The following is a 21,925-nucleotide window of genomic DNA, read 5'->3' as shown; positions in this document are numbered from 1 at the left end:
GGAACTCTTTGATTTTCCGGGATAAAAAGTAGAATATGTGCTAATCCAGGATATTATCTACCTCCATTCCAAATTTCAGCCAAATCCGTCCAGTAGTTTTTGCGTGAAGGAGTAACAAACATACACACACACACACACAAACTTTCTCCTTTATAATATTAGTGTGATACACTTAGATAATACCTATTGCATTATTTATCAGCGATATCTATGATACCACGTCCACGTTGTTATTTTTATTTGGGTGGAAAAATGCCATTTACCTGCATCAAGCTTGGAAGCTCTCCAGGGCCCCGCCCGGGGCGTCAACTCAATATCAAGAGGGTATCATACCACAGGGTAATAAAACTGGCAGAATTCGCAATAAACCCTAAAACTTTCGTGTAATTCGACTCCTTATAGGCAGAATATGTTAGACCCGCCTAAATAGATATTCCAAGGTTATCCGAAGCTCTTCCAATTTACGTACTTTTCAAGTCGAATTCGAATTTTACGACATTCGAATTTGTTTGCAGTTTGAATGATCTTAAAAACGTATGTGAGTAGGTATATTGGATTCCTAGGAAGTGAGACATACCTATCATATCCTTAGGGATGGCTCTTTAAAAATCAATGTATCATATGATAATGATCGTCAAGCATGTACCTGTACATGTTCTACGAGCCGTCATCATGATATTACGTACTAGCTGACACCCGCGACTTTGTTCGCGTGGATGTAGGTTTTTTAAAATTCCCGTGGGAATTCTTTGATTTTCCGGGATAAAAAGTAGCCTATGTGCTAATCCAGGCTATAATCTATCTCCATTCTAAATTTCAGCCCAATCCGTCCAGTAGTTTTTGCGTGAAGGAGTAACAAACATACACACACACACACACACATACAAACTTTCTCCTTTATAATATTAGTGTGATATAATATAGAGAAAAACAAAAACAAAATAAAGTTTCCATGCTCGCTTTCCCATAAAAATACCTCTAAAAAAATATTGAGGCGTCGCATCGGAGGACGCCCGATAGTGCATGTTAATTTTAACCGTGCGTGCCTGAGAGATTTCCATACTGTTCTCTAAGTGGAGTGAAGTCTGCAAATCTGCACTTGGCCAACGTGGTAAGCTATGGCCAAAACCGTTCTCACTCAGAGATGAGACCCGTGCTCTGTAGTGAGCCGTCAATAGGTTGATCATGATGATGATGATGATGAATTTTGACAGGACTGAACTTGATCAGATCGGTCCAATCCGGTTCGGTCCAGTCCAGTCTAGGTCAGTCGAATACCATGAAACCAATTAAAGTAAGAAGTTTATATCTTGTGTTTCGGGGGTGATATTTATTAACATTTTACTCCTCCTTCGACGGAGTCCTAACATCCGTAAAAAGATTCATTCTTTGTGTCCTCGAGGACCAAGCTGCATAGGGATTCAGCCTGAAAAATTGTATTTTAAAATATTATAATTGGAGTTTTCCCCGTAAAATAGGTTTGTGCGCCGTTAGACCCTTGGAACCTGTCATTTCCATGCAAACATAATATTAATGAGGGTCAAATGGCAAGAGGAACGCTTTGCTATGGAAAATTAAAGCCGTACGCAGGAATATCTTTCAAAGAGAGATAATAATGTGTCTATTTTTATACTTAATTTTACCTTTCTATCTAAAGATTTTTTTAATACCTGTGTTGCTATAATCCACTGAAACAGAAATCTGTATGGTGCAACATGCAGCATGCGATATGCACCACCCGCACTCCCACTACAAAAATATTATTGACTTCCGCAAAGTAAAGCCTGCTTTTAGGTATACTTACAACATTTAAATGCATTTTAAAGAACAAGAGCTAAGGTTTTCATTCTGTAAAATGCACATGCGTTCACCAAAGATTGTATTTCTTAAATATCACGTAGACAAAAGACCTTTTTTTGTAGTAAAGTACTTTTAGCTTCATTTCAACATTTATATTTTACATAATATTACGGGAGGGGTGTGATTAATTGATTAGTCAACTTGTGATGACTCTTTATGCATAGTTTACTCTTGTAAGTAGGTATTCTTAAGGTATTCTTAGACGAAAACGTGACTATTTGTAAATGAGTCGTCAAGGTAAATGCCACAGTGCACATTAAAACAAAATAGGGTTCATGAAACAAGTTTAATTGTCTCGAAAATAATATAGCCGTGCTATAAACCGTCGCAAAAAACACTTTGGATCACCGCCAGCCACTTATACTTGCAAATAGCGTTATTTGTACTCAGCATCACTGTGAGACGTTATTTCAGTTTTAGCCGTGGATATTATTGAAATTTTGCCATTTTCCTTATAGAGATCGTTTTTATAACTGGAGATTATGTAAGATCTTATAATAAAAGTTTGCTTACTGTGCCAGCATAGGGTGAATTCGAAGGTCTGGCTGTATGACAGAGGGTTAAAATAACGTACGGTTACTTTGACCAACAATCAAAAGCCAAATGAGTTGTTCAAGTTAGTATTTATATCTCCAAAATTAAGGTTATTTGACTAAAAATCACACGTATCGGGACAAAAATTAATTGAGTTTATCTGTCAAAAAATTCTCAGCAGTAGCCCAGAGTTGTGAAGTTGGTATTATTTTCTTGTGCCTCAGAGAACACATAAAGCCGTCGATCCTGCGCCTGATCTTCCTCCGGTCGTGTCGGATTGCCGTTTCATCAGACTGTTAAAACGAGACAGCGTTATACCGCTGGAATAAATCTGTCTCGCTTTAACTAAAACTTAAGTCTAAGCAAAGTCAAAGTGCGCTCTGTAGTTTTCTACTTGAGAGAGAAGACTTAGAGAGTGTTTGAACAGACTATAACTAATAATACCTCCTGCGTTGTGGATACTGGATATATTATTATACAGTCTTCGTTGAGGTTAGCTGCCATGGGCGAAAAGTTGGTAGACTTCGTACTTAACTTCTCAAGTCAAGGCCTGAAGTAACTTGGATGGACATACGAAGCTGAATTTGGTGACTGTAGGTATGAAAATATAGAAACTCATCTAATTATAATAATGTTTTAGGTATAGATAGGTACGCCTTGATAAAAGATAATCATATTACGTCACGTCATATTAGATCAAGATATATTATAACTATATGTTAAGAAAATGGCATTTTTGCCTCATGAATACGTAAGTATTATCATTGTCGCCAAAATGTACAGTATTTTCTCCGAGATTGAACGACGGAACGCTTATGTATTCAGAAATGTAAGACTTCGACAGAAATCTCAAATCACCTACCGTACCTGCGAAGAAAATACATAAAACGAAATACTCTAAAGTTTTACTCACACAGTACTATTTATGCCGTATAATTTGATACTCGTAAATAAATTAAACCCCATAGGGAATACTTCCCGATAACCTAGGAAGAACAAGGAAGTGTACAAGTGTAAATTAAAAATTCATAACACCCCTGACAAGTGAAGGTTACAGTAACTGGAAAAGAGCTGATAACTTTCAAACGGCTGAACCAATTTTCTTGGAATAATCCAAACTAAAACTATAACTCTTATAATATAAATAACTCTTAGTTATAAAGCTAAGAACACTCTCGATCAAACCACCTTTCAAACAAAACAAACTAAATTAAAATCGGTTCATTAGTTTAGGAGCTACGATGCCACAGACAGATACATAGATACACAGATACACACGTCTAACTTATAACATCCCTATTTTTGGGTCTGGGGTTAATAATATTAACAAACCTTAATTTAGTTAGTTTTGTTACATTTTGCAGTTAATTTGACCAACAAAATAATAACACGTATTCTTCCAAGGTATGGAACCATCGCGCGGAGTCTGACACGCACTTGGCCGGTTTTTTCTTTTTACTTGACCGCCAACTGAATCGAAGCATTACCCTTGATTACACCATCTTTAGTGGCGAGTTTATTTACTGACACTGAAGGTTCTATACAGAAGGCTCATTCCACCTTTCTTTTTCCACAACCGCACCGCACGCCACCGCAAGCAATTTCACCCTCACCACCTGGACGCCTGGTGCACTTCGTCCGCCCGTTGTGGCAGATCTTTTTTGCATGCAAACTGTGGAATCAACTCCCTTCTGCGGTGTTTCCATTACATTACAACATGGGGTTATTCAAGGAGCGGACCAACAAATTCCTGATAGGACGGCAATGCATTGGCGGTTCCTCTCGTACTGCAAATGCTCATGGGCGGTGATAATCACTTAACATCACGTGATCCGCCCGCTCGTTTGCTCGCTATTTTGAACCCCCACTCAAAAAGAGGGGTGTTATAAGTTTGACATATGTATCTGTGTATCTGTTTATCTGTCTGTGGCATCGTAGCTCCTAAACTAATGAACCGATTTTAATTTAGTTTTTTTTGTTTAAAAGGTGGCTTGATCGTGAGTGTTCTTAGCTATAATTTAAGAAAATCGGTTCAGCCGCTTGAAAGTTATCAGCTCTTTTCTAGTTACTGTATGTAACCTTCACTTGTCGGGGGTATTATAAATTTTTAATTTAAGTACTTACATTTGTTATAATTATATTATTTTAAAAAAAATTTTTGTTAGACTAGACTAACATAATGTTAGATTTACATTGACATTAGTGAAGCCACGGACTGTTTACGTAATACGAGCTTGAATTTTAATGACCTGCCACGGGATACGGATTATACAGGCCGTGAAATATGCAGACTGACTCGGAGGAAACTGAAAGAAATTCCTACTTTGAACAGTAAATGGACATTTACCATATTTTAAACTAAGTTAAAAGTTCTTGAGAGGTTTCTTTTGATATTTTTCTAAAGTTTCACTGCGATTTTACTTAAGGTAAGTAGATGACGAAACGCCAAAAAGGTAATTAGGAATCGTAGGACACTCGACAAAAGCAAAGCATTACTTCAGTTCAGTTTCAGGCATTGAAGGTCAAAAAACTTAGATCTACCATCTACTTTGAATTTTCACTCCGGTAAAACTATGTTACGTACTCTCATATTATTCAAAAGAAAATTTAGAGAACTTAAACTAAATTTTCCGTTGAAAAATATAAAAGTCTCCATTTGTAAATAAAACAAATTCACGTTTCATGAAACGTGACAAATTTTCTTTAACTGCAGGTAAAAACTAGGTAACTTTGAAACCACTTCTAACAAGTATTTTTATTTTAAAAATTCGCAGGTGTTTTCCGAACTTGGAAAGAAAATAAATTAAAACTCTCCCTTAGAAGTTATAACTAGCGGAATTTGGCAAAAAAGTGAAAAAAAAGTTTTTAAGTCAACGTCCGTGTTCCACTGTTTCCGAGCTCCTTAAAATCCTTTTATATAAAAATGTTTGTGAAGTGAAAGTCCTTATCCTATTAGAATAAGCTACTTTATTCTTTCCGATTCCAATTTTTTACAACACTTCTTAAATTCACCACAATGTCTGGCACGCTATTTTGAATTCTATTTTAGTTGTGGTTAATTTAATTTGTTCATATTATTTATTTATTTAAAATCTTTATTCCACATAATTATTTTTTAAAATCCGGTGAGGGGGTGCAAATCCCACAAAACCCGAAACACGTATTTCTTGACTTTGACACGAAATCCAAAATTTCATGGATAGGTAGATAAATAAATAAATCTTTATTATCTTAGCAGAACATTATTTACAGACTTTGGTGTGAGATATAATTTGCAAACAGACTTTGACACTTTTAAATTTTCGTCCCTTATCTAACTCTACGGGACTCTACTCTCTAAAACTAAGGTGGAATTTCCAAAAACCCTGTCTTAGTGAGCACGTAAGTACGTCCTTCATATGTTTCTATCCCCAGCGATGTAGGTGGATAGATCAGTTAGTCAGTTAGTCAGGATAATTCTTTTTTACATGTGTAGGTATCACTCAGTCTAAACACTAAAATTGCTGCTTCTATAACAACTAACAACTCTCTGCTTTCCAAGAAAATATTTTCCGTTTTGCAAGAAAAACTTTAATGCAACACGTGCAAGGTAAATGAGCAAACCCATTACACTGCAGTGTAGCAAACAACACAATTTATAAAGGAAAAATAACAAAAGGCATCCTCTATCGAACCCCTCTAATGAAACTCAACTTTAAGAGTTATTGGACACCGTAAAAGGTTTTCATCTTGTTTGATACTTAATGCACCTTAGGGCTTATACACAAAAACCGGCCAAATGCGAGTTGAACTTGTACACGAAGGGTTACAGTACCATCGTACGAGAAAAAACACTATTTATTTTTTGTGGTGTAACTACAAATTCAGAGTTTTCACGGAATTTCCCCTTTGCTTGTGCTGACATTGCTACCTGCCACATGGTTATAGGTCAACGAGAAGTACTCTATAGGAACAGCGTATACCTATAGGTTTTCATTCCTTTGATGAGTCTTGACAGACACGACAGACAGACAACGAAGTGATCTTTATAATGGTTCCTTTTCCTTTTGAGGAAAATTATATTCAGCGTTTAGAGAATGAGGGAATATTAAAGCCCTCACCTCGAGGACTTCCCTGGCGCAGTATTGAGGCCTTGTAAGTCCTGATTCAATTCCCGGCAGGAACAATACACTTACGAGTACAATACAATTTCTAAATTGTATCTGGTCTGTTTGGTCTACGGCCGTAACCAACCCTACCGGCAAAGCCATACCTTCAAACGATTCAGCACTCCGGTGCGATGGGTTGAAAACTAGAAACTGGGGCCTTACTACCATCGCTTAAAGTAGTAAAGTTTTAATGTTGTTTTGACATTTTCATATAAAACTTGTATGAAATTGTCAAAACAATATTGAAACATTATTACTTTTAGCGGTGGTAGTAGGGCCCCTGATATGAGTTCAATAATAAATAATTATTTATCGATCCTAAAAGTTAGAAGTGCGTGCCCGGGTTTAAATCTCCTACCTCCCGAATGCGAAACCGATGTTTTAACAACTAGGCTATCAAAGCTTACCTATAATAACCCTTTAAAAATGTCTGAAAAAAAAACATGCAAAGGCAGCCTTATTATTTTATTTATGTAAGTAGACACTGATTAAGCACCGGTAATACGTTAAGGCAAAGAAGGCTAAGGAATCGTAAAACTGTGCTAAGGAGTAATTTATCCACGCCGCAACGCCAATGTTTCGGCTTCTTTTACGAGTGTAAAAGGATGGAAAAGATCAAGTAGTTCGGAATTAGAGCCAGTTGCGTGGGAAGATAGCCGAAAGCCTGAAATTAAGTGGTTTCAGACTCGTTTTTTTTAGATTAGAGCGCTTACACACGGAGTGTAGGTATATATTTCGTTCTGTAAAAAGAATGTTATTTAGCTGTCTTTGAAACTAATGAATTTAAGTATAGCGCAAACCTTATCTATGGTAGTTTGGATGAGAAGGCGCAAATATTTTATTAGAAGGTAGTCTTTTTTTTTCATTTACCACAGCGCACAAAAATTCCTTAAAACTATATCTCGCCAAACTGCACAGCAGTTTGTTGGCGAGTTAGCCGAAGTTAATTAAAATTGAACAGTCTCAAGCGTGTGGAAATATTTACAACAGACTGCAGTGGATGTCTATCATCATATAACATCGAAGACTATGCATGTAGGGATGCAGTTAGAAGTTCTAACTGCATAGAACTGGCATGTATCTGTCTGAAAACACCTTTATATCGCATGTATTATAAGCTCACCCTCCGAATACCATCAAGTAAAACAGCTTTAAAGCACGCGAGCCGAGGGCATAGTTTTAAAGTCGTTTGAAACTAGTTTATATATCTTGATGATTCCAGTGGATTTAGTGAACATTGTTTACTTTGGTAATAATTTATTTAGCAAAGGGTAAAAGTTAAGCAATAATTCTATTAAATTACCAATTCTTGAACGTTAATACTTAATACCCGCGATTTCATCCGCGTTGATATAGATTATAGGTATTTAAAAATCCCGTCGAACTCGGGATAAAAAGTAGCCTATGTCACTCTCCAGGTGTTTATTTAACTCTAAGGCCTCATTTGCACGAGAGCTTTTTTAACGTCCGTCAAAAAAGCGTTCAAAATAGAACAAATGCATTCCCAAGTATCTGTTCACACGTTAACGCTTTTTAACGCGCACTTTGTATATAGCAACACTTTTTTAACGCTCGTGCGAATTAGGGCTTATACCCCTCCAAAAATCAGTTGATCCGTTGCTCTGTTGCAACGTGATTGGAGGAGAAACCAACAAACAAAGCAAACAAAGTACAATTTTCGTATTTATGTTACGGGCACTATATTACGTTATTACGGGTAATATATAGCATTATTATCTATAAGAAACTGTCAATTGACGCATCTTAGTCGTTTTTGATTACAGATACACTTTGTTTACGTGTTCTTTCATCTGACATTTTGAGAAAAGATTTAATTATGAATGGCACAATTTCAATAGAGACCAAATCGCAATTTACATAATACGATACGCTATAGAGTTCGCGTCGGTGTGACACAATATTAGCATAATATAATTCAGTGAGCTTCCCACAGTAATTGTGTATTTCCAAGATAATTGCATTGCGGCATGTCTTTGTTGTAACCATCCCCTTTGTTGATTAAAGAAGGGGTAGTTTTACATGATCCCTTTTTAGGGGACTGAATTCACAGAATAAAATCCGTAGATCTGAAAGATGACAAAAAATTATACAAGTGTAAATTAAAAATTTATAACACCCCCGACAAGTGAAGGTTACAGTAACTAGAAAAGAGCTGATAACTCTCAAACGGCTGAACCAATTTTATTGAATTATAGCTAAGAACACTCTCGATCAAGCCACCTTTCAAACAAAAAAAACTAAATTTAAATCGGTTCATTAATTTAGGAGCTACGATGTCACAGACAGATACACAGAAACACAGATACACAGACACACACGTCAAGCCTATAACACCCCTCTTTTTGGATCGGCGGCGAAGTAATAAATCATACCTACGAAGATAATACAGGCTGGCCAGAATGCTGGTTTTTGCTATTGCGATATTAATATACTACCTTAACACAATCCAAGCCAATAAACCTTATCTTGTATCTAAGTTGTCTTTCTTATCTTAGTGATAGTATTTTTCAAACCCACATTGTATAGCGTGCAAAACTCGGGTCAATGCCACCAATGGCCCACCTACGACGTGGCATTGACTTCGAGTGACCTATTTATGGAACGTTCGTTGACATCTAGAGTCGGTCTGATGTTTTATTTGCAATATGTTGTCAATTTTTAAAAATAAAGGTTTAAAAAAAACATAGTTTTTTTATGGTACCTATCTTATGTCCTTATATTACCTATCCTGGTAGCGTTCTGGTTACATCCTGTATAGAGTTTGTCCAATACATAATAATATCTTCTATTATACATATAAGAATCCATAAGATCTGTTTTTTTTAACATACGGAATAGCCTTTGCCTACGTGTCATAGCTGAAACGGATGTACCGAATTTCATACGGTTTTGATGATTAAATACTGATGCTTACCGGCACTGCGTTGCGGATCGATCTGCGCCTGCAGTATGGAGAAGCCGGGGGCGATGATGGCGGGGAGGGTCCGGGAGCGCAGCAGCGGCGGCGGCCCTCCGCGCCGCCCCACCAGCGTCTCCGCCGCCGCCGCCGCCGCTGCCGCCGCCGCCGCACTGTGGGACAAACCATTGTGTGTGAATCCGACTCGCACATGACCAATTTTTAACCCCCTACCCAAAAAGAGGGGTGTTATAAGTTTGACGTGTGTATCTGTATATCTATCTGTGGCATCGTAGCTCCTAATTAATGAACCGACTTTAATTTAGTTTTTTGTTTGAAAGGTGGCTTGATCGAGAGTGTACTTAGCTATAATCCAAGAAAATAGGTTCAGCCGTTTGAAAGTTATCAGCTCTTTTCTAGTTACTGTAACCTTCACTTGTCGGGGATGTTATAAATTTTTAATTTACATTTGTTACTTGTAAGTTGTATATCTATCTGTTTTTATTATCAAAACGCCTTCTTATTTTTAAAGTTCAACCGTAACATCGTTAGCTGAAAAGAGCATTTTAAAGTTCGAAATGAAACGTCCAAGTGGCTACTAGAAAAATACAGTTCTGCAACATTCGTCTGCAAATAGAAAGACTGGAGCTTCATAAGATTAAGGACCCCGACCACAGACCACCTCCCCGACACAAGAGGGAAGCGGGTTAAATTGTGCGCTACTAAGGATTTTCCATATAAAATTTATATCTATGATACTCCTATTCATAAAAGATATCTATTTTATAGCGCACTATGATTACTTAAATTATAATGTATTAAACTTTAATACTTTTTGATAAAGAGTATAGTAGTTTGATAAAGAGTATGTAGATCAAGCTAGCAATTTTTGCCTTATCTCTCTAATCTTAATTTCAAATACTGTGTATCTATACTAATAAATAAAATTGGAGTGTCTGTCTGTAATTTCGAAATAACTACCTCATATTAAGCTCATAGGGTTATTTGAACGATACCTTAACTGAATCACACGTTTTTAAAATTTTTGTCTGTCTGTCTGTCTGTCTGTCTGTCTGTCTGTCTGTCTGTCTGTCTGTCTGTCTGTCTGTCTGTTTGAAAAGGCTAATCTTTGGAACGGCTGAACCGATTTTGACGGGATTTTCACAGACAAGTAGAGGATTGACCAGGGTGTAACATAGGCTACTTTTTTAACCGACTTTCAAAAAGGGAGTTGTGTTTTTCTACCTATGTACACCGAAATCTCTGAGATTTCTGAACCGATTTGCGTAATTTTTTTTTTAATCGATAGAGGAACTTTGCGACATTGTTTCATAAAAAATTTGGATTCCAACTCCTCAATCCTGATGCTGCAGGGGATCTGACCAATCCACGCGGGCGAAGCTGCGGGCATCAGCTAGTTTATAATAAGTTAAAGTACGTACTATCCAAACTTCTTCCTATTTTCTTTTTTCTATTATAAAAGGAGAAACTGACTAACTGACATCAATCAACTATTACTCAAACCGCTATATCTCGAAAATGGAAGTATTAGCCTGTACTCGTAGGTTTTTCTATAATATCATAGACAAAAAAAGGATTTTCAGTCATTTCACTCAAGCGAAGCCAAGACGGGTCAGCTTGTATAAACTGAACGATAACTCGAATTTTTCAAATAAACTAGCTCTGCGGACCATGAACATTCCAAGCATTTCATGCAATTTACACGGACGGGAAATAAAACCTAGAAGCCTTTCGGATCCGTATTCGAAAATCCGAGCGAGAAGTTCCAGTGAAATTCACGCCACCACAAACTTACGTATTACGAGTAGATGTGACCGCAAAATTTTACTGAAACCACTCTGGAATCTTATTTCCGCATCAGAGAAAATAAGATTCCTATTTTGCTTTCATGTGTGAAAGGAAATAAGAATTCTGTCTATCAAATTCCATATTCAATTATACCCCAAACATAATGTGGTTATGAATATTGGTAATTCAATCATTAGATAGCCCAAGGGTATAATTAAGGGTTTGGGGTTTATTAAAACTGCCATGGCCCTTCCGGGTTAGACGCTTCTATCTTAGATTGCGTTGTCATTTTACTATCAGGTGAGATTGCAGTCAGAACTTATTACTATCAAATAAAAAACTGTTTCCATTTTACAATCGATTTAATATTGGAATCGCATTTTGAACATTTGCTTCGGGAACACCTTGCCTGATCTCATTTTGTACAGATACAACCGTTGTTGGTGATTTATTGTCACTTGTAATAGAAGTAGAATTATTAACACTATTAACACTTGTAGGAGTTGAATTAGTTTTATTACTAGACCCTTTACTTCTACGGTCGTCGTTTGAAATGTCAACGATTTTGGGTAATTCTGGCGGTTGTGATGGTTCTAGTTTTGGGTCGGCTGCATTTCGGTTTTCACATAAAGCACGGAGAAATGATGAACCTATAAAACAACCAAAGGTTTTATTATTGAATTTTATTCAGCACAAGATGACATCCGCAATAATTTTATCCGCGTGGATTTACGTTTTTAAAAATCCTGTGGGAACTCTTTGATTTTCCGGGACAAATCTATGTGCGTCCCCGGGATTCAGCTTTCTCTGTATCCATCAAAATCGGTTAAACAGGTGGACCATGATTAGCAGACAGACAAAATATAGACAGACACACACTTTTACATTGATACCTAAGTATATGATGCCCGAATATCTCATAGAAACTCTTTAATTTTACGGGATAAAAAATAGCCTATGCCCGTCTCTGGGATGCAAGCTATCTTTGAACCAAGTAGATGCTGCTCAACTTCGTCTACATGGATTTAGATTTCTTTTTTAAATCCCACAGGAATTCTTTGATTTTTCGAGACAAAAAGTAGACTGGATCCCTGGGATGCAAGCCACCTTTCATCGAAATCGGTTAAACAAATTGGCCATGAATAACGCTACCTCCCATACTGAGTTACTTCTTACCCGAGAGTAAATTTTGAAGTCCGGGTATATTGACAGTGCCATCACCGATTTCTAGCTTAAGATTAGTTTTCCCAACATTAGATATTCCTGAAGCATTCATATTCAACGTCTTATTACCTGGAAAACATCATTTTTAGTAGACACACACTTTTACTTAGCTTTGCTAACGTATATTTGATCGTGATGATGATCACAGTATATCTCCTCTCAGAGTGAGAAGGGTTAAGGTCGTAGTCCACCTCGCTGGGCAAGGGCAGACTGACAGTTTTCACACAACTTTTGAAAACATTATGTAGAACTCTCAGGCATGCAGGTTTCGTCACGATGTTCCTCTTCACCGTTAAATTAAGTGCTATGTCAGTTACATAGCACTTAATTTAACGGTGAAATGGAACGGTAAAATGCACGAAGCTCCGAAAAATTAAAAGTGCTTATCAGGGACCGAACCCCGCAAGCAAGAGACCGAAGTCTTTAACTACGCTTCACCGCTTTTATACGCGAAATCTCTTGTTATTTAAGCTCACAAACAGCAAAGAACACAAGTGTAAATTAAAAATTTATAACACCCCCGACAAGTGGAGGTTACAGTTACTAGAAAATAACTTTCAAACGGCTGAACAGATTTTCTTAGATTATAGCTAAGTAAAACACTCTCGATCAAGCCACCTTTCAAACAAAAAAAACTAATTTAAAATCGGTTCATTCGTTTAAGAGCTACGATGGCACAGACAGAATTGCACAGATACACACGTCAAACTTATAACACCCCTCTTTATGGGTTGGGGGTATAATACAATTTAATTGCCATTGTGAATAGAGGACTTGTGAGATTGTAGTCAAGTACCAGCCTCTACCAAATAAGTTTTAAGTCAGTTATAATGTTACCGGAATCTCCAAATCGCAGTAGCACATCTGTTTCCCCAACTGCTACTATCCCACTGGCTTGCAACTTTAAGTCTACATCGTCCGGCAATAATTCACATTTATTGAACTCCCCAACTGCAGTGTTTTCTGTTCGACCAACTCTTCTATTCTTTTTATCACGTACCTCTTTTAACTTAGCTTCCAGCTGTAACAGTTTTTAAGAATAAAGAATTTTTGATTTTAAATATCGAGCTCAGGCAGCTTCCAGGATGAACTTTTAATTTTACATAGATAATATGACAACAATCATTTCATTTATTTCATAAATAAACTAAATCAGATATCTAAAGGCACGACATCTAGCAAATAGTAGTATATCTAGCAAATATAGTACAATCGTGTTCCATGTCTAGTATCTTTTAAATTATTGCCATCTGTACCGATAAGTTGCTTTGCATTCTCATTTAGGGTACCTATTTGATCTCAAAAATAAACAGGTCGTAGTTATGATCTATTTTAGAGTTATTACATATATTTTCCGCTGGTTCTTAACTCTTGAATATTCAAAATAAGAATTCGAAAAGTCCCGCCTTATTCCTTGTCTTCATTAAAAAGAAAGCCTTTGTTTGGGCTGGGCGTTGATGCGTCAGTCAGTGAGCGAGTCAAAAGAATAAACTTTTTTTTTCTTTTTTTCCTTCTAATATTCTTATAGGTATTGATAAAGCAAATAATGAATAGTTACCAACCATATCCAATAAAATATCCTTCTGTTCCATAAACGCTTCATCGACCAGATCGTTTCTTCGTTTCGGATCCGATATTGCCTTTGCAACGTCTGTCGGAGAGTCGCTGGTGCTATTCGGTGCGCCATTGCCGAAAATTATATTGCTCAGTAATATCTAGACGAAAGCACAATAATGCTTTTAGCCATTGTCAAACGATACTGTACCAATACTAATATTATAAATGCGAAAGTGTGTCTGTCTGTCTATCTGTCTGTCTGTCTATCTGTCTGTCGGCTACCCTTTCACGGCCCAACAGTGTAACCGATTCTGAAGAAATTTGGTACAAGATTAGCTTATATCCCGGGGATGGACATAGGCTACTTTTCATCCTGGAAATCAAACAGTTCCCACGGGATCTATAAAAATCTAAATCCACGCGGATGAAGTCGCGGGCATCCTCTAGTAGCTTATAATAATGCCCCGAAGATAGGATTTCTTTTTAAAATGAGATTGAACAAAATTGAGCCTTACTTATCATTTTTGAGATACGAAATATAATAGAGTAAATAAATGTGGATTTGGTGTATAATTTTATATGTTACTACTTCTACTTTCTCTTAGCTTTAGCCAATTTTATTATTTAGGGTTAGCTCACTTTGTCTTTTCTAAGACAATTTGTCTTAGAGAGTCCAACGATATCGATACTTAGGAACCATGATTGACGAAACCGGCGACCACAGTCTGGAAATACGATGCCGTATTGAACAGGCAAGAAATGCCTTTACGAAGTTAAAAAGAGTTCTCTGTGACCGAAATTTAAAAAATTCCTTTCGGATGCGTGTAGCACGGTGCTATGTTTTCTCAGTTTTATTGTACGGGGTAGAAGCCTGGACGTTAACGCAGGCGATGAGCAATAAACTGGAAGCGTTCGAGATGTGGGTATACAGGCGAATGTTGCGAATCTCATGGAGAGATCGTGCTCGAAATACCACCGTGTTGCAGAGAATGGGGAAGTCTACTGAAGTACTCAAATGTGTGCAAAGGAGAAAGCTCGAACATCTGGGACATATAATGCGGAACTCAAAATATGACCTGCTGCAGCTCATAATGCAAGGGAAAATAAAGGGCAGGCGTAGACCTGGCCGTAGACGAACATCCTGGCTCAAAAACCTTCGCCAGTGGTTTAACATGAGTACGAGGTCACTGTTTAGAGCAGCGGTGAACAAGATCCAGTTAGCCTTAATGATTGCCAACCTCCGATAGGAGACGGCACTAGAAGAAGAAGAAGAAGAAGACAATTTGTACAAAGTCTCAGTCAAAATCTCTCGCGTAATGATTCATATTTATTTAACAAAAAAATAACAATTAATTAAAGACACAAAAATTTTAATAAAATCGCATAAGTATATGGCTTTCACTCATTCAAACAATAGGATTATCTTTGAACCTCTAAACAACTAATAAACTTAAAAACCAATACTTGAAGTTCTTTGTCTGTCTGTCTGTCTGTGCAGCTTCACGCTGTAACTATAAAACTGATTTGAATGCAACTAAGCATACTTATAGCTTTACATCTATACATATAATAAAATTGTAGAAAAGTGGTGTCTGAACAATGGAAATATATAAAAAAAAAGTAGCAGGGGTTGTTATTATATTGATGCCGAACCCGAAATTGTAATTTTTTTTTGTCTGTTTGTCTGTGTGTTTGTGCACGCTAATATCAGAAACGGCTTATTATTCGATTTAGATACGGTTTTCATTAATATATTGTAATAAGCTTCACTTAACATTTAGTGTTTATTTCATGTCAATCGGTTCATAAATATTATATTATAGCGCATTTTAATAGAGTTCGTCCGAAATAGGGAATCGAGAAGTAAAAATCTGAATGTAAAAATATTGTAGATAAAATGAAAATGCGCTACAGTTATGGAAACCATTTCCATTTCAAAGGTAACTGTTTAATTCAAAAGTTTTCTGTTGATTTATTCGTTTCAAAAACTCTTTGAACGAAACTCAACTAAGTAGTCAAATTATCGATTTGAATAACTCACGTTCATTTCATTTTATCAAGCGATTAGCCTAATATCTCATAATGCCTTCCATTAATAGGGGCAACCAGTTTTCGCAACAGATATTACTTCATTGTAGCTAATGAACTAAGTAATTAGTATCTTGGCAGTTTACCAATTCCCCAGCAGAAAACTGTAGGTACTCTTTTTACACACTAAACAGATCAGATAGGCAACTATTAATTGTAATGAAATTTTCATTATCATCCCATGAAAACCTTTACCATTAAGTCATTCGTAACTTAATTTATTATAACATCTACAATTTTGGTACATGAAAAATAAATAAATAAACAAAATAAATAAATTCGGGGTAAGAAAACGCAGTGGGTAAAAGTACCTAAGGTGATGATTTTTACAAGGTGATGATTTTTTTGTGAAGGGTGTGCGAGCGATGAAGCATGGTCAAAGAAGCCTATTCACTTTTCTTTTCGTTATTAATTAGATGGTGGAAAAACGGAAGCTGGAAGGGCATTCTATATTCTGGCTGTGTGTAATAAGAAACGTGGAAGCGAATCGCTTCGTATGAAGAAGAATTTTAAGTAAACAGCCGTGTAGATCTTACGATAGTAAAATGGGATGGCGGAAATAGATCAAATAGTTAGTAGGGTGAACGTTAAGAGGGGTCTCTCCGTCACTCGCTCCATACAAACGTAGTTCCAATTTCATTTGTATATTAAGCAACCAAAGTCCATGAAATTTTGCAGACATATTCTAGAAACTAATACTTATGCCTGTGGTTTTCCAGATTTCTGTTAAAATATTCGGTTTCAAAGTAACGCGGTCTTAAAAATTCACATACAAATCTTTGAGCCCCTGTAATTTTAAAACTACATATTTTTAGAAAAATCTAAAACACCACAGGCACAGATATTAGTTTCTAGAATATGCAAAATTTCATGGACTTTGGTTGCCTAATATTCAAATGAAATTGGAACTACGATTGTATGGAGTAAGTGACGGAGAGAGCCCTGTTAAACTACTCCCTGAGTGCGGGTACCGGGCATCTGTCAGTTCTCTTTGTACTCGCTGCAAGGAGCTTTCGCTTTACTATGATATCTACCTACGCAGAATAAGTGCTCAGCCCGCAAATCCCTTCACAGTGCGCATAAAGAAACGAACTGTATTTTCCAAGGGAATAGCAGCGGATAGGATTACAAGAAATTTTACTCCCCTCGTCATTCGTATTCTCGACATTGTCAAGACGTTTGGCGAATTCGGCTCGATTTGCATTTTAAACGAATTTACCATTAACATTCGCAAGGGCTGGTAAACTTGGCGGATTGGCTAAATTGAGCGAAACGAGACGGAAACAGACGAACGAAAGCGAACAACATCAGTAATACGCAGAAATAAAAGACTAACTAAAGAAAACTAACTAAGAAATAATAGAATTAACTTTGCTATGTAAAAATTGTTAATAATATAGAAATACATAAAAATATATGTGAAATTTCAATATGTGAAAATTAAAACGAAGCAGTTTTATTTAACTACATCGACAAATATAAATGGTATGAATATTTATATTGCCTCTATAACAACAAATAAAATGGCGAATTTTAAAATGGCATCCACGCAAGTTACAAAAAACAAAACCTATTGTTATAGGTATCTATATAAAATACTTTTTTTTCACTGCTCTTTTCTTCGCTGAATATTTATTCAGTCTGTGAAACTTACAGATTTCTCTTTATTTATTCAGTCTGTCATGTGCACATAGCAACAAAACGTCGCCTCAGTGCTTTTTTGTTCTATCTACCAAATTTTTCGAAAATAACTTTTATTGCGTTATTTGTTACGGCTTAAATTTCAATCCTGCTGTTAGGGAAGATTTTAAACTTTTTCTTTTAAATACAACAAAAAAACTCATTAAATTTTTTTAGTGACACGACACTGCAATGAAAATTTTGTGCTTATTTGTACTATGTCCAGTGTTTGTTTTAAGTCCCACATCGTAAGCGACGTTGAGTTCTTGAGTGTTCTATATCCTTTGAATCGACCAATCACAGACCGCGGTGCCGCGGCGCGCCATGTCCGCCATTTTGTTTTGATTCGTCACTTTGGCTGAGACGTCGGGAGAATAACCTCGTTACTAAGAAATAATTCTAAAATTATATAAATTGTAGTGTTTTTAGTGCATAAATTGTTCTAGATATTGACAAAATATCATGTCTAGAACAGGTTATAAAAGTGGATACGAGCAGAAGCAGCCGCAAATTGAGCAGTAAGTACTTTTTAATTTACACTCAATTGCGTTATGAATTTGCAACAGGGTGTTGATTTTTTTTATGACTAAACATCCTCACATGATTGAAACATGATAGAAAGAAACCTAAGACACCAAGAAATATACAGTCCATTATCTCTACTACGTGCCCTACTTAAGATAAAATCAAATGTTCTAAAACTATTTTTTGTCATTTCAGTCTGAAGCTAGAAAATTTGGTTTCCATCAGATACCTTATAAACAAGTCAAATCAATAAAATATTCTAAAGAAGAGTGGTATATTATTAAATATCAAACTTCATTTTCTGGAGCAAAAGAGACAATTGACATAAGAAAGAAAAAAATCACTATTTTAAGTGAAATTATCATAAAAGAGGAAAATAAAACATTAACGAAAAAGAAAATTGATGACATCCGGAGCATGTTCAAATATATGCCAGTAGAAGACATATGTATGTGGAGAGTCTTATTAAAAAAGCTGTACGATGGAAGGACGAAAAAGAAAATATCGATGCGAATAAACTAGCAGATGAAAAAGAATTAAAAAAATAGGAAAATAGCAAAGAAGACACTCAATGAAAGAAATGAAATAATAGGAGGTAAAAACGAGAACAAAACACTCAATGCAGGAAATAAAACTAAAGGAGGAAAAAATGAAAAGGATATACACACAAAAGTAAATGAAACCAAAGAAGGCAAAAATAAGAAGAAGACATTAAGTGCAGGAAATAAAGCTAAAGAAGAAAAAATTGCGAGGAAGCCTACAAAAGACAAGACAGTAAGAAAAAAAAAAGTAGTTCTAAGCAAGCACTGTTTTAAGTAAAAGACAGTTATAATAAAAAAAAATCTTTAATTGCATTTGTTATTTCATGAGCACCTTAAAAAACTATGCGATGTTAACTAACACCGCCAACCTTAAAAAATAAAAGAAAGTTTGTATTAGAAATCCAGTCCCTGATGCTCTTAATCTGTGTGGTAAGTAGTAGTACTATTTTTTAATATTTCTCCAATAATATAAACTTTTTTAAAAAACCGACTAAACTGGACCAAATTGAAATGGTCAGGGTTAAACACGGGAAGCACCAGCTTTCGAATAAAAAAAGATTCATCAAAATCAGTTCACCCAGTCAAAATTTATGAGGTAACAAGCATTAAAAAAATACAGACGAATTGAGAACCTCCTCCTTTTTAAAAGTCGGTTGATGAAAAAAAATACGATTGGCAATTCTATTTCAATTAAAGATTGTTTGTTTGTCTTCTTCTTTCAAACTCAAATCACAATTCGAAAGAAATTGTCAAAAAACATCCTGTATATGTATTTGGAACATAGAACAAATAAGCATGCAAAAATGGAACAGTCACTTTGTCCTAACTGTAATAAGGTAATGTTCTAAGTCCACATTCATAATAATATTTGTGCATGTTTGTTCTATCTCCATACAAAACCTGTAAAATAAGCTATAATTAATTATCATCTCTTATGAATGTTGTAGCTGTCAATACATAGGTAACTCATCTATTAAGAAAAACCTTGAAATCTAGAAACTAAAGCTCTTAAAAAGAGATAGGGCAAAAAATCTTCTACTGTAAAATTTACCCAATGGTAGATAAGACAAACAAGCACTGGGGCGACGAAAATTAGTCTATAAACTGCAAGTCAAGTATAAGTATTAAGTATACATAGCAATCTTTGCTGCAAGTATCGGATTGTCAATAACATACCAAAATAGCGAATCTGGAATACGTGAGTGGCATTCGTGCGTTTTACTGTTCACAACCGAAGGCAATAAGACGGCACACATCAGCAGTTTTACGAGCTTCCGAAATCAACGTTTATAAATAAATACAATTTAAATGGACTTTATGACCGCAACACGAGTAACACAGAAATGCGTTAGAACTAGGGTTGCTACCGTTTACTCACTCGTTAGCCTGTTCCTAATTTTGACAAGATAAAGTTGAAAACTAAAACCTGACTGAGAGGGCTCTCTCCGTCACTCGTTTCCACTCGTTTCATACAATCGTAGTTCCAATTTCATTTGAATATTAAGCAACCTAAGTCCATGAAATTTCGCAGACATATTCTAGAATTTAATATCTATGTCTGTGGTTTTCCAGATTTCTGTTAAAATATTCGGTTTCAAAGTTACGCGGTCTTAAAACTTTTCATACAAATCTTGGAGCCCCTGTAATTTTAAAACTACATATTTTTAGAAAAATCTAAAACACCACAGACACAGATATTAGGTTCTAGAATATATCTGCAAAATTTCATGGACTTTGGTTGCTTAATATTGAAATGAAATTGGAACTACGATTGTATGAAACGAGTGGAAACGAGTGACGGAGAGATCCCTGTTAATAAAAATATTAGAGTAAAATTATTTTTCTGTTACTTGGTACTTACTTTTAATGTTGTTGTACATTTAGGTATATTCGTGAGCTCAGAATTTTCTCCTCTTTCATTTGACATACCACTCGATGCAATAGCAAAAAAATTTTTTTGGAGGCCTCCACTTCTTTTGATGATGATCCGTTAGGTCAATTTTTACCCGACTGCGGCAAAGCCAAAAGGAAGGGTTATAATTTTAGCAGTCTATGTATGTGTGTATGTGTGTATGTTTGTATCCAGATTCTGTGCGTTCCACCGTAGCGCCTAAACTACAGGGCTGATACCAGTTAATTCCGCAAGCAGATCCACAACTATTGTCAAAATATCATACTCATAGCACAGAAAAGATATACCTTTAAGCTGTAAACAGGGATACTACGTCGACGATCGTAAAATAAACATTTAAGTGCGGTCCTCAAATAAAGTTAATGGCTACTAAGCTTGGAAATTACTTTCTTTGCCGTTTCGGAACAAGTAGGTATATTTAATTTGCGTAAAATTTTAAAAGTTTCTTCTTTAAACTTTTAGTTAAAAACAAAACTTCTGAAGGTAAGTATTTTCTAGATGTTAAATCCACCCTATTATAAGCTGTTACAAAAGTCTGTTGGTCTGTTTGTTATGTTTTCATGGCTAACCGCTGAGCTGAACTCAGCACGTAGATGGCTTGTATGCAAGAGGTGGATATAGAATACTTTTTATCCCGGAAAATCAAAGAATTTTAACGGATCCACGTATTATTTTGGATGTTTGAATGTTTGCTACATCTTCAGGCCACAATAACTGAACAGATTTGGTTGTTATGGAGATACGTATACTTAGCTTGTACCACATTTATTCTTTTTATCCCGGAAAATCAAAAAAAAAAACCTGCGGGATTTAAAACCCCTATATCCGCTCGGACGTAGTTGCGGACATCAACTAGTTAGTTATACTAGATAACTGCAAATCGTCAGCGAAGTTCTAACAGGGCGTAAGTTTTTCTAAATCCACGTCATATAACAATTTGAATTTTGAAATTTGTATGATTGAATGTTTGCTACTCCTCCAAGCCACAATGACTGAACAGATTTGGCTGTTATGGGGATAGCTTGTACCATATTTATTCTTTTTATCCCGGAAAATCAAAGAAGTCCTGCGGGATTAAAAAACCTATATCCACGCGGACGTAGTTGCGGACTTCAACTAGTTATACAAG

General features: G+C 36.0%; 2 protein-coding genes across 3 annotated transcripts in view; both read right to left on the bottom strand.

The window, feature by feature from the left end:
- The window catches only part of LOC123872037 (ankyrin repeat and fibronectin type-III domain-containing protein 1), a 217,487-nt gene that overhangs the window by 118,759 nt on the left and 76,803 nt on the right, over nucleotides 1-21,925 (bottom strand). For both annotated transcript variants that reach the window (XM_045916157.1, XM_045916160.1), the window contains exon 3: nucleotides 9,478-9,632. In XM_045916157.1, the coding sequence (XP_045772113.1) occupies nucleotides 9,478-9,632 (155 nt within the window). The remainder of the gene's footprint in view (nucleotides 1-9,477; nucleotides 9,633-21,925) is intronic.
- Nucleotides 11,616-20,211, bottom strand: LOC123872042. The gene is made up of 5 exons (XM_045916175.1): nucleotides 20,061-20,211; nucleotides 14,055-14,207; nucleotides 13,330-13,513; nucleotides 12,445-12,561; nucleotides 11,616-11,918 (listed from the first exon to the last, which is right to left on the bottom strand). The coding sequence occupies exons 1-5, from the start codon at nucleotides 20,091-20,093 to the stop codon at nucleotides 11,620-11,622; spliced, it is 786 nt and encodes a 261-aa protein (XP_045772131.1). The 5' UTR covers nucleotides 20,094-20,211; the 3' UTR covers nucleotides 11,616-11,619.

This window comes from Maniola jurtina, chromosome 14 (assembly GCF_905333055.1).
Source record: "Maniola jurtina chromosome 14, ilManJurt1.1, whole genome shotgun sequence".
NCBI classification, from domain to species: domain Eukaryota; kingdom Metazoa; phylum Arthropoda; class Insecta; order Lepidoptera; family Nymphalidae; genus Maniola; species Maniola jurtina.
This window is presented reverse-complemented; position numbering and strand designations above follow the sequence as displayed.

Bases quoted from the DNA above. Each gene is read 5' to 3' on its own strand.
- LOC123872042 (XM_045916175.1), bottom strand. From the start codon at position 20,093: ATGCCACTCACGTATTCCAGATTCGCTATTTTG. The intron at 12,562-13,329 runs GTAACATTATAA...GATGTTTTCCAG, and splicing joins ACTGCGATTTGGAGATTCCG to GTAATAAGACGTTGAATATG. The intron at 11,919-12,444 runs GTAAGAAGTAAC...GTTGTTTTATAG, and splicing joins ACTTCAAAATTTACTCTCGG to GTTCATCATTTCTCCGTGCT.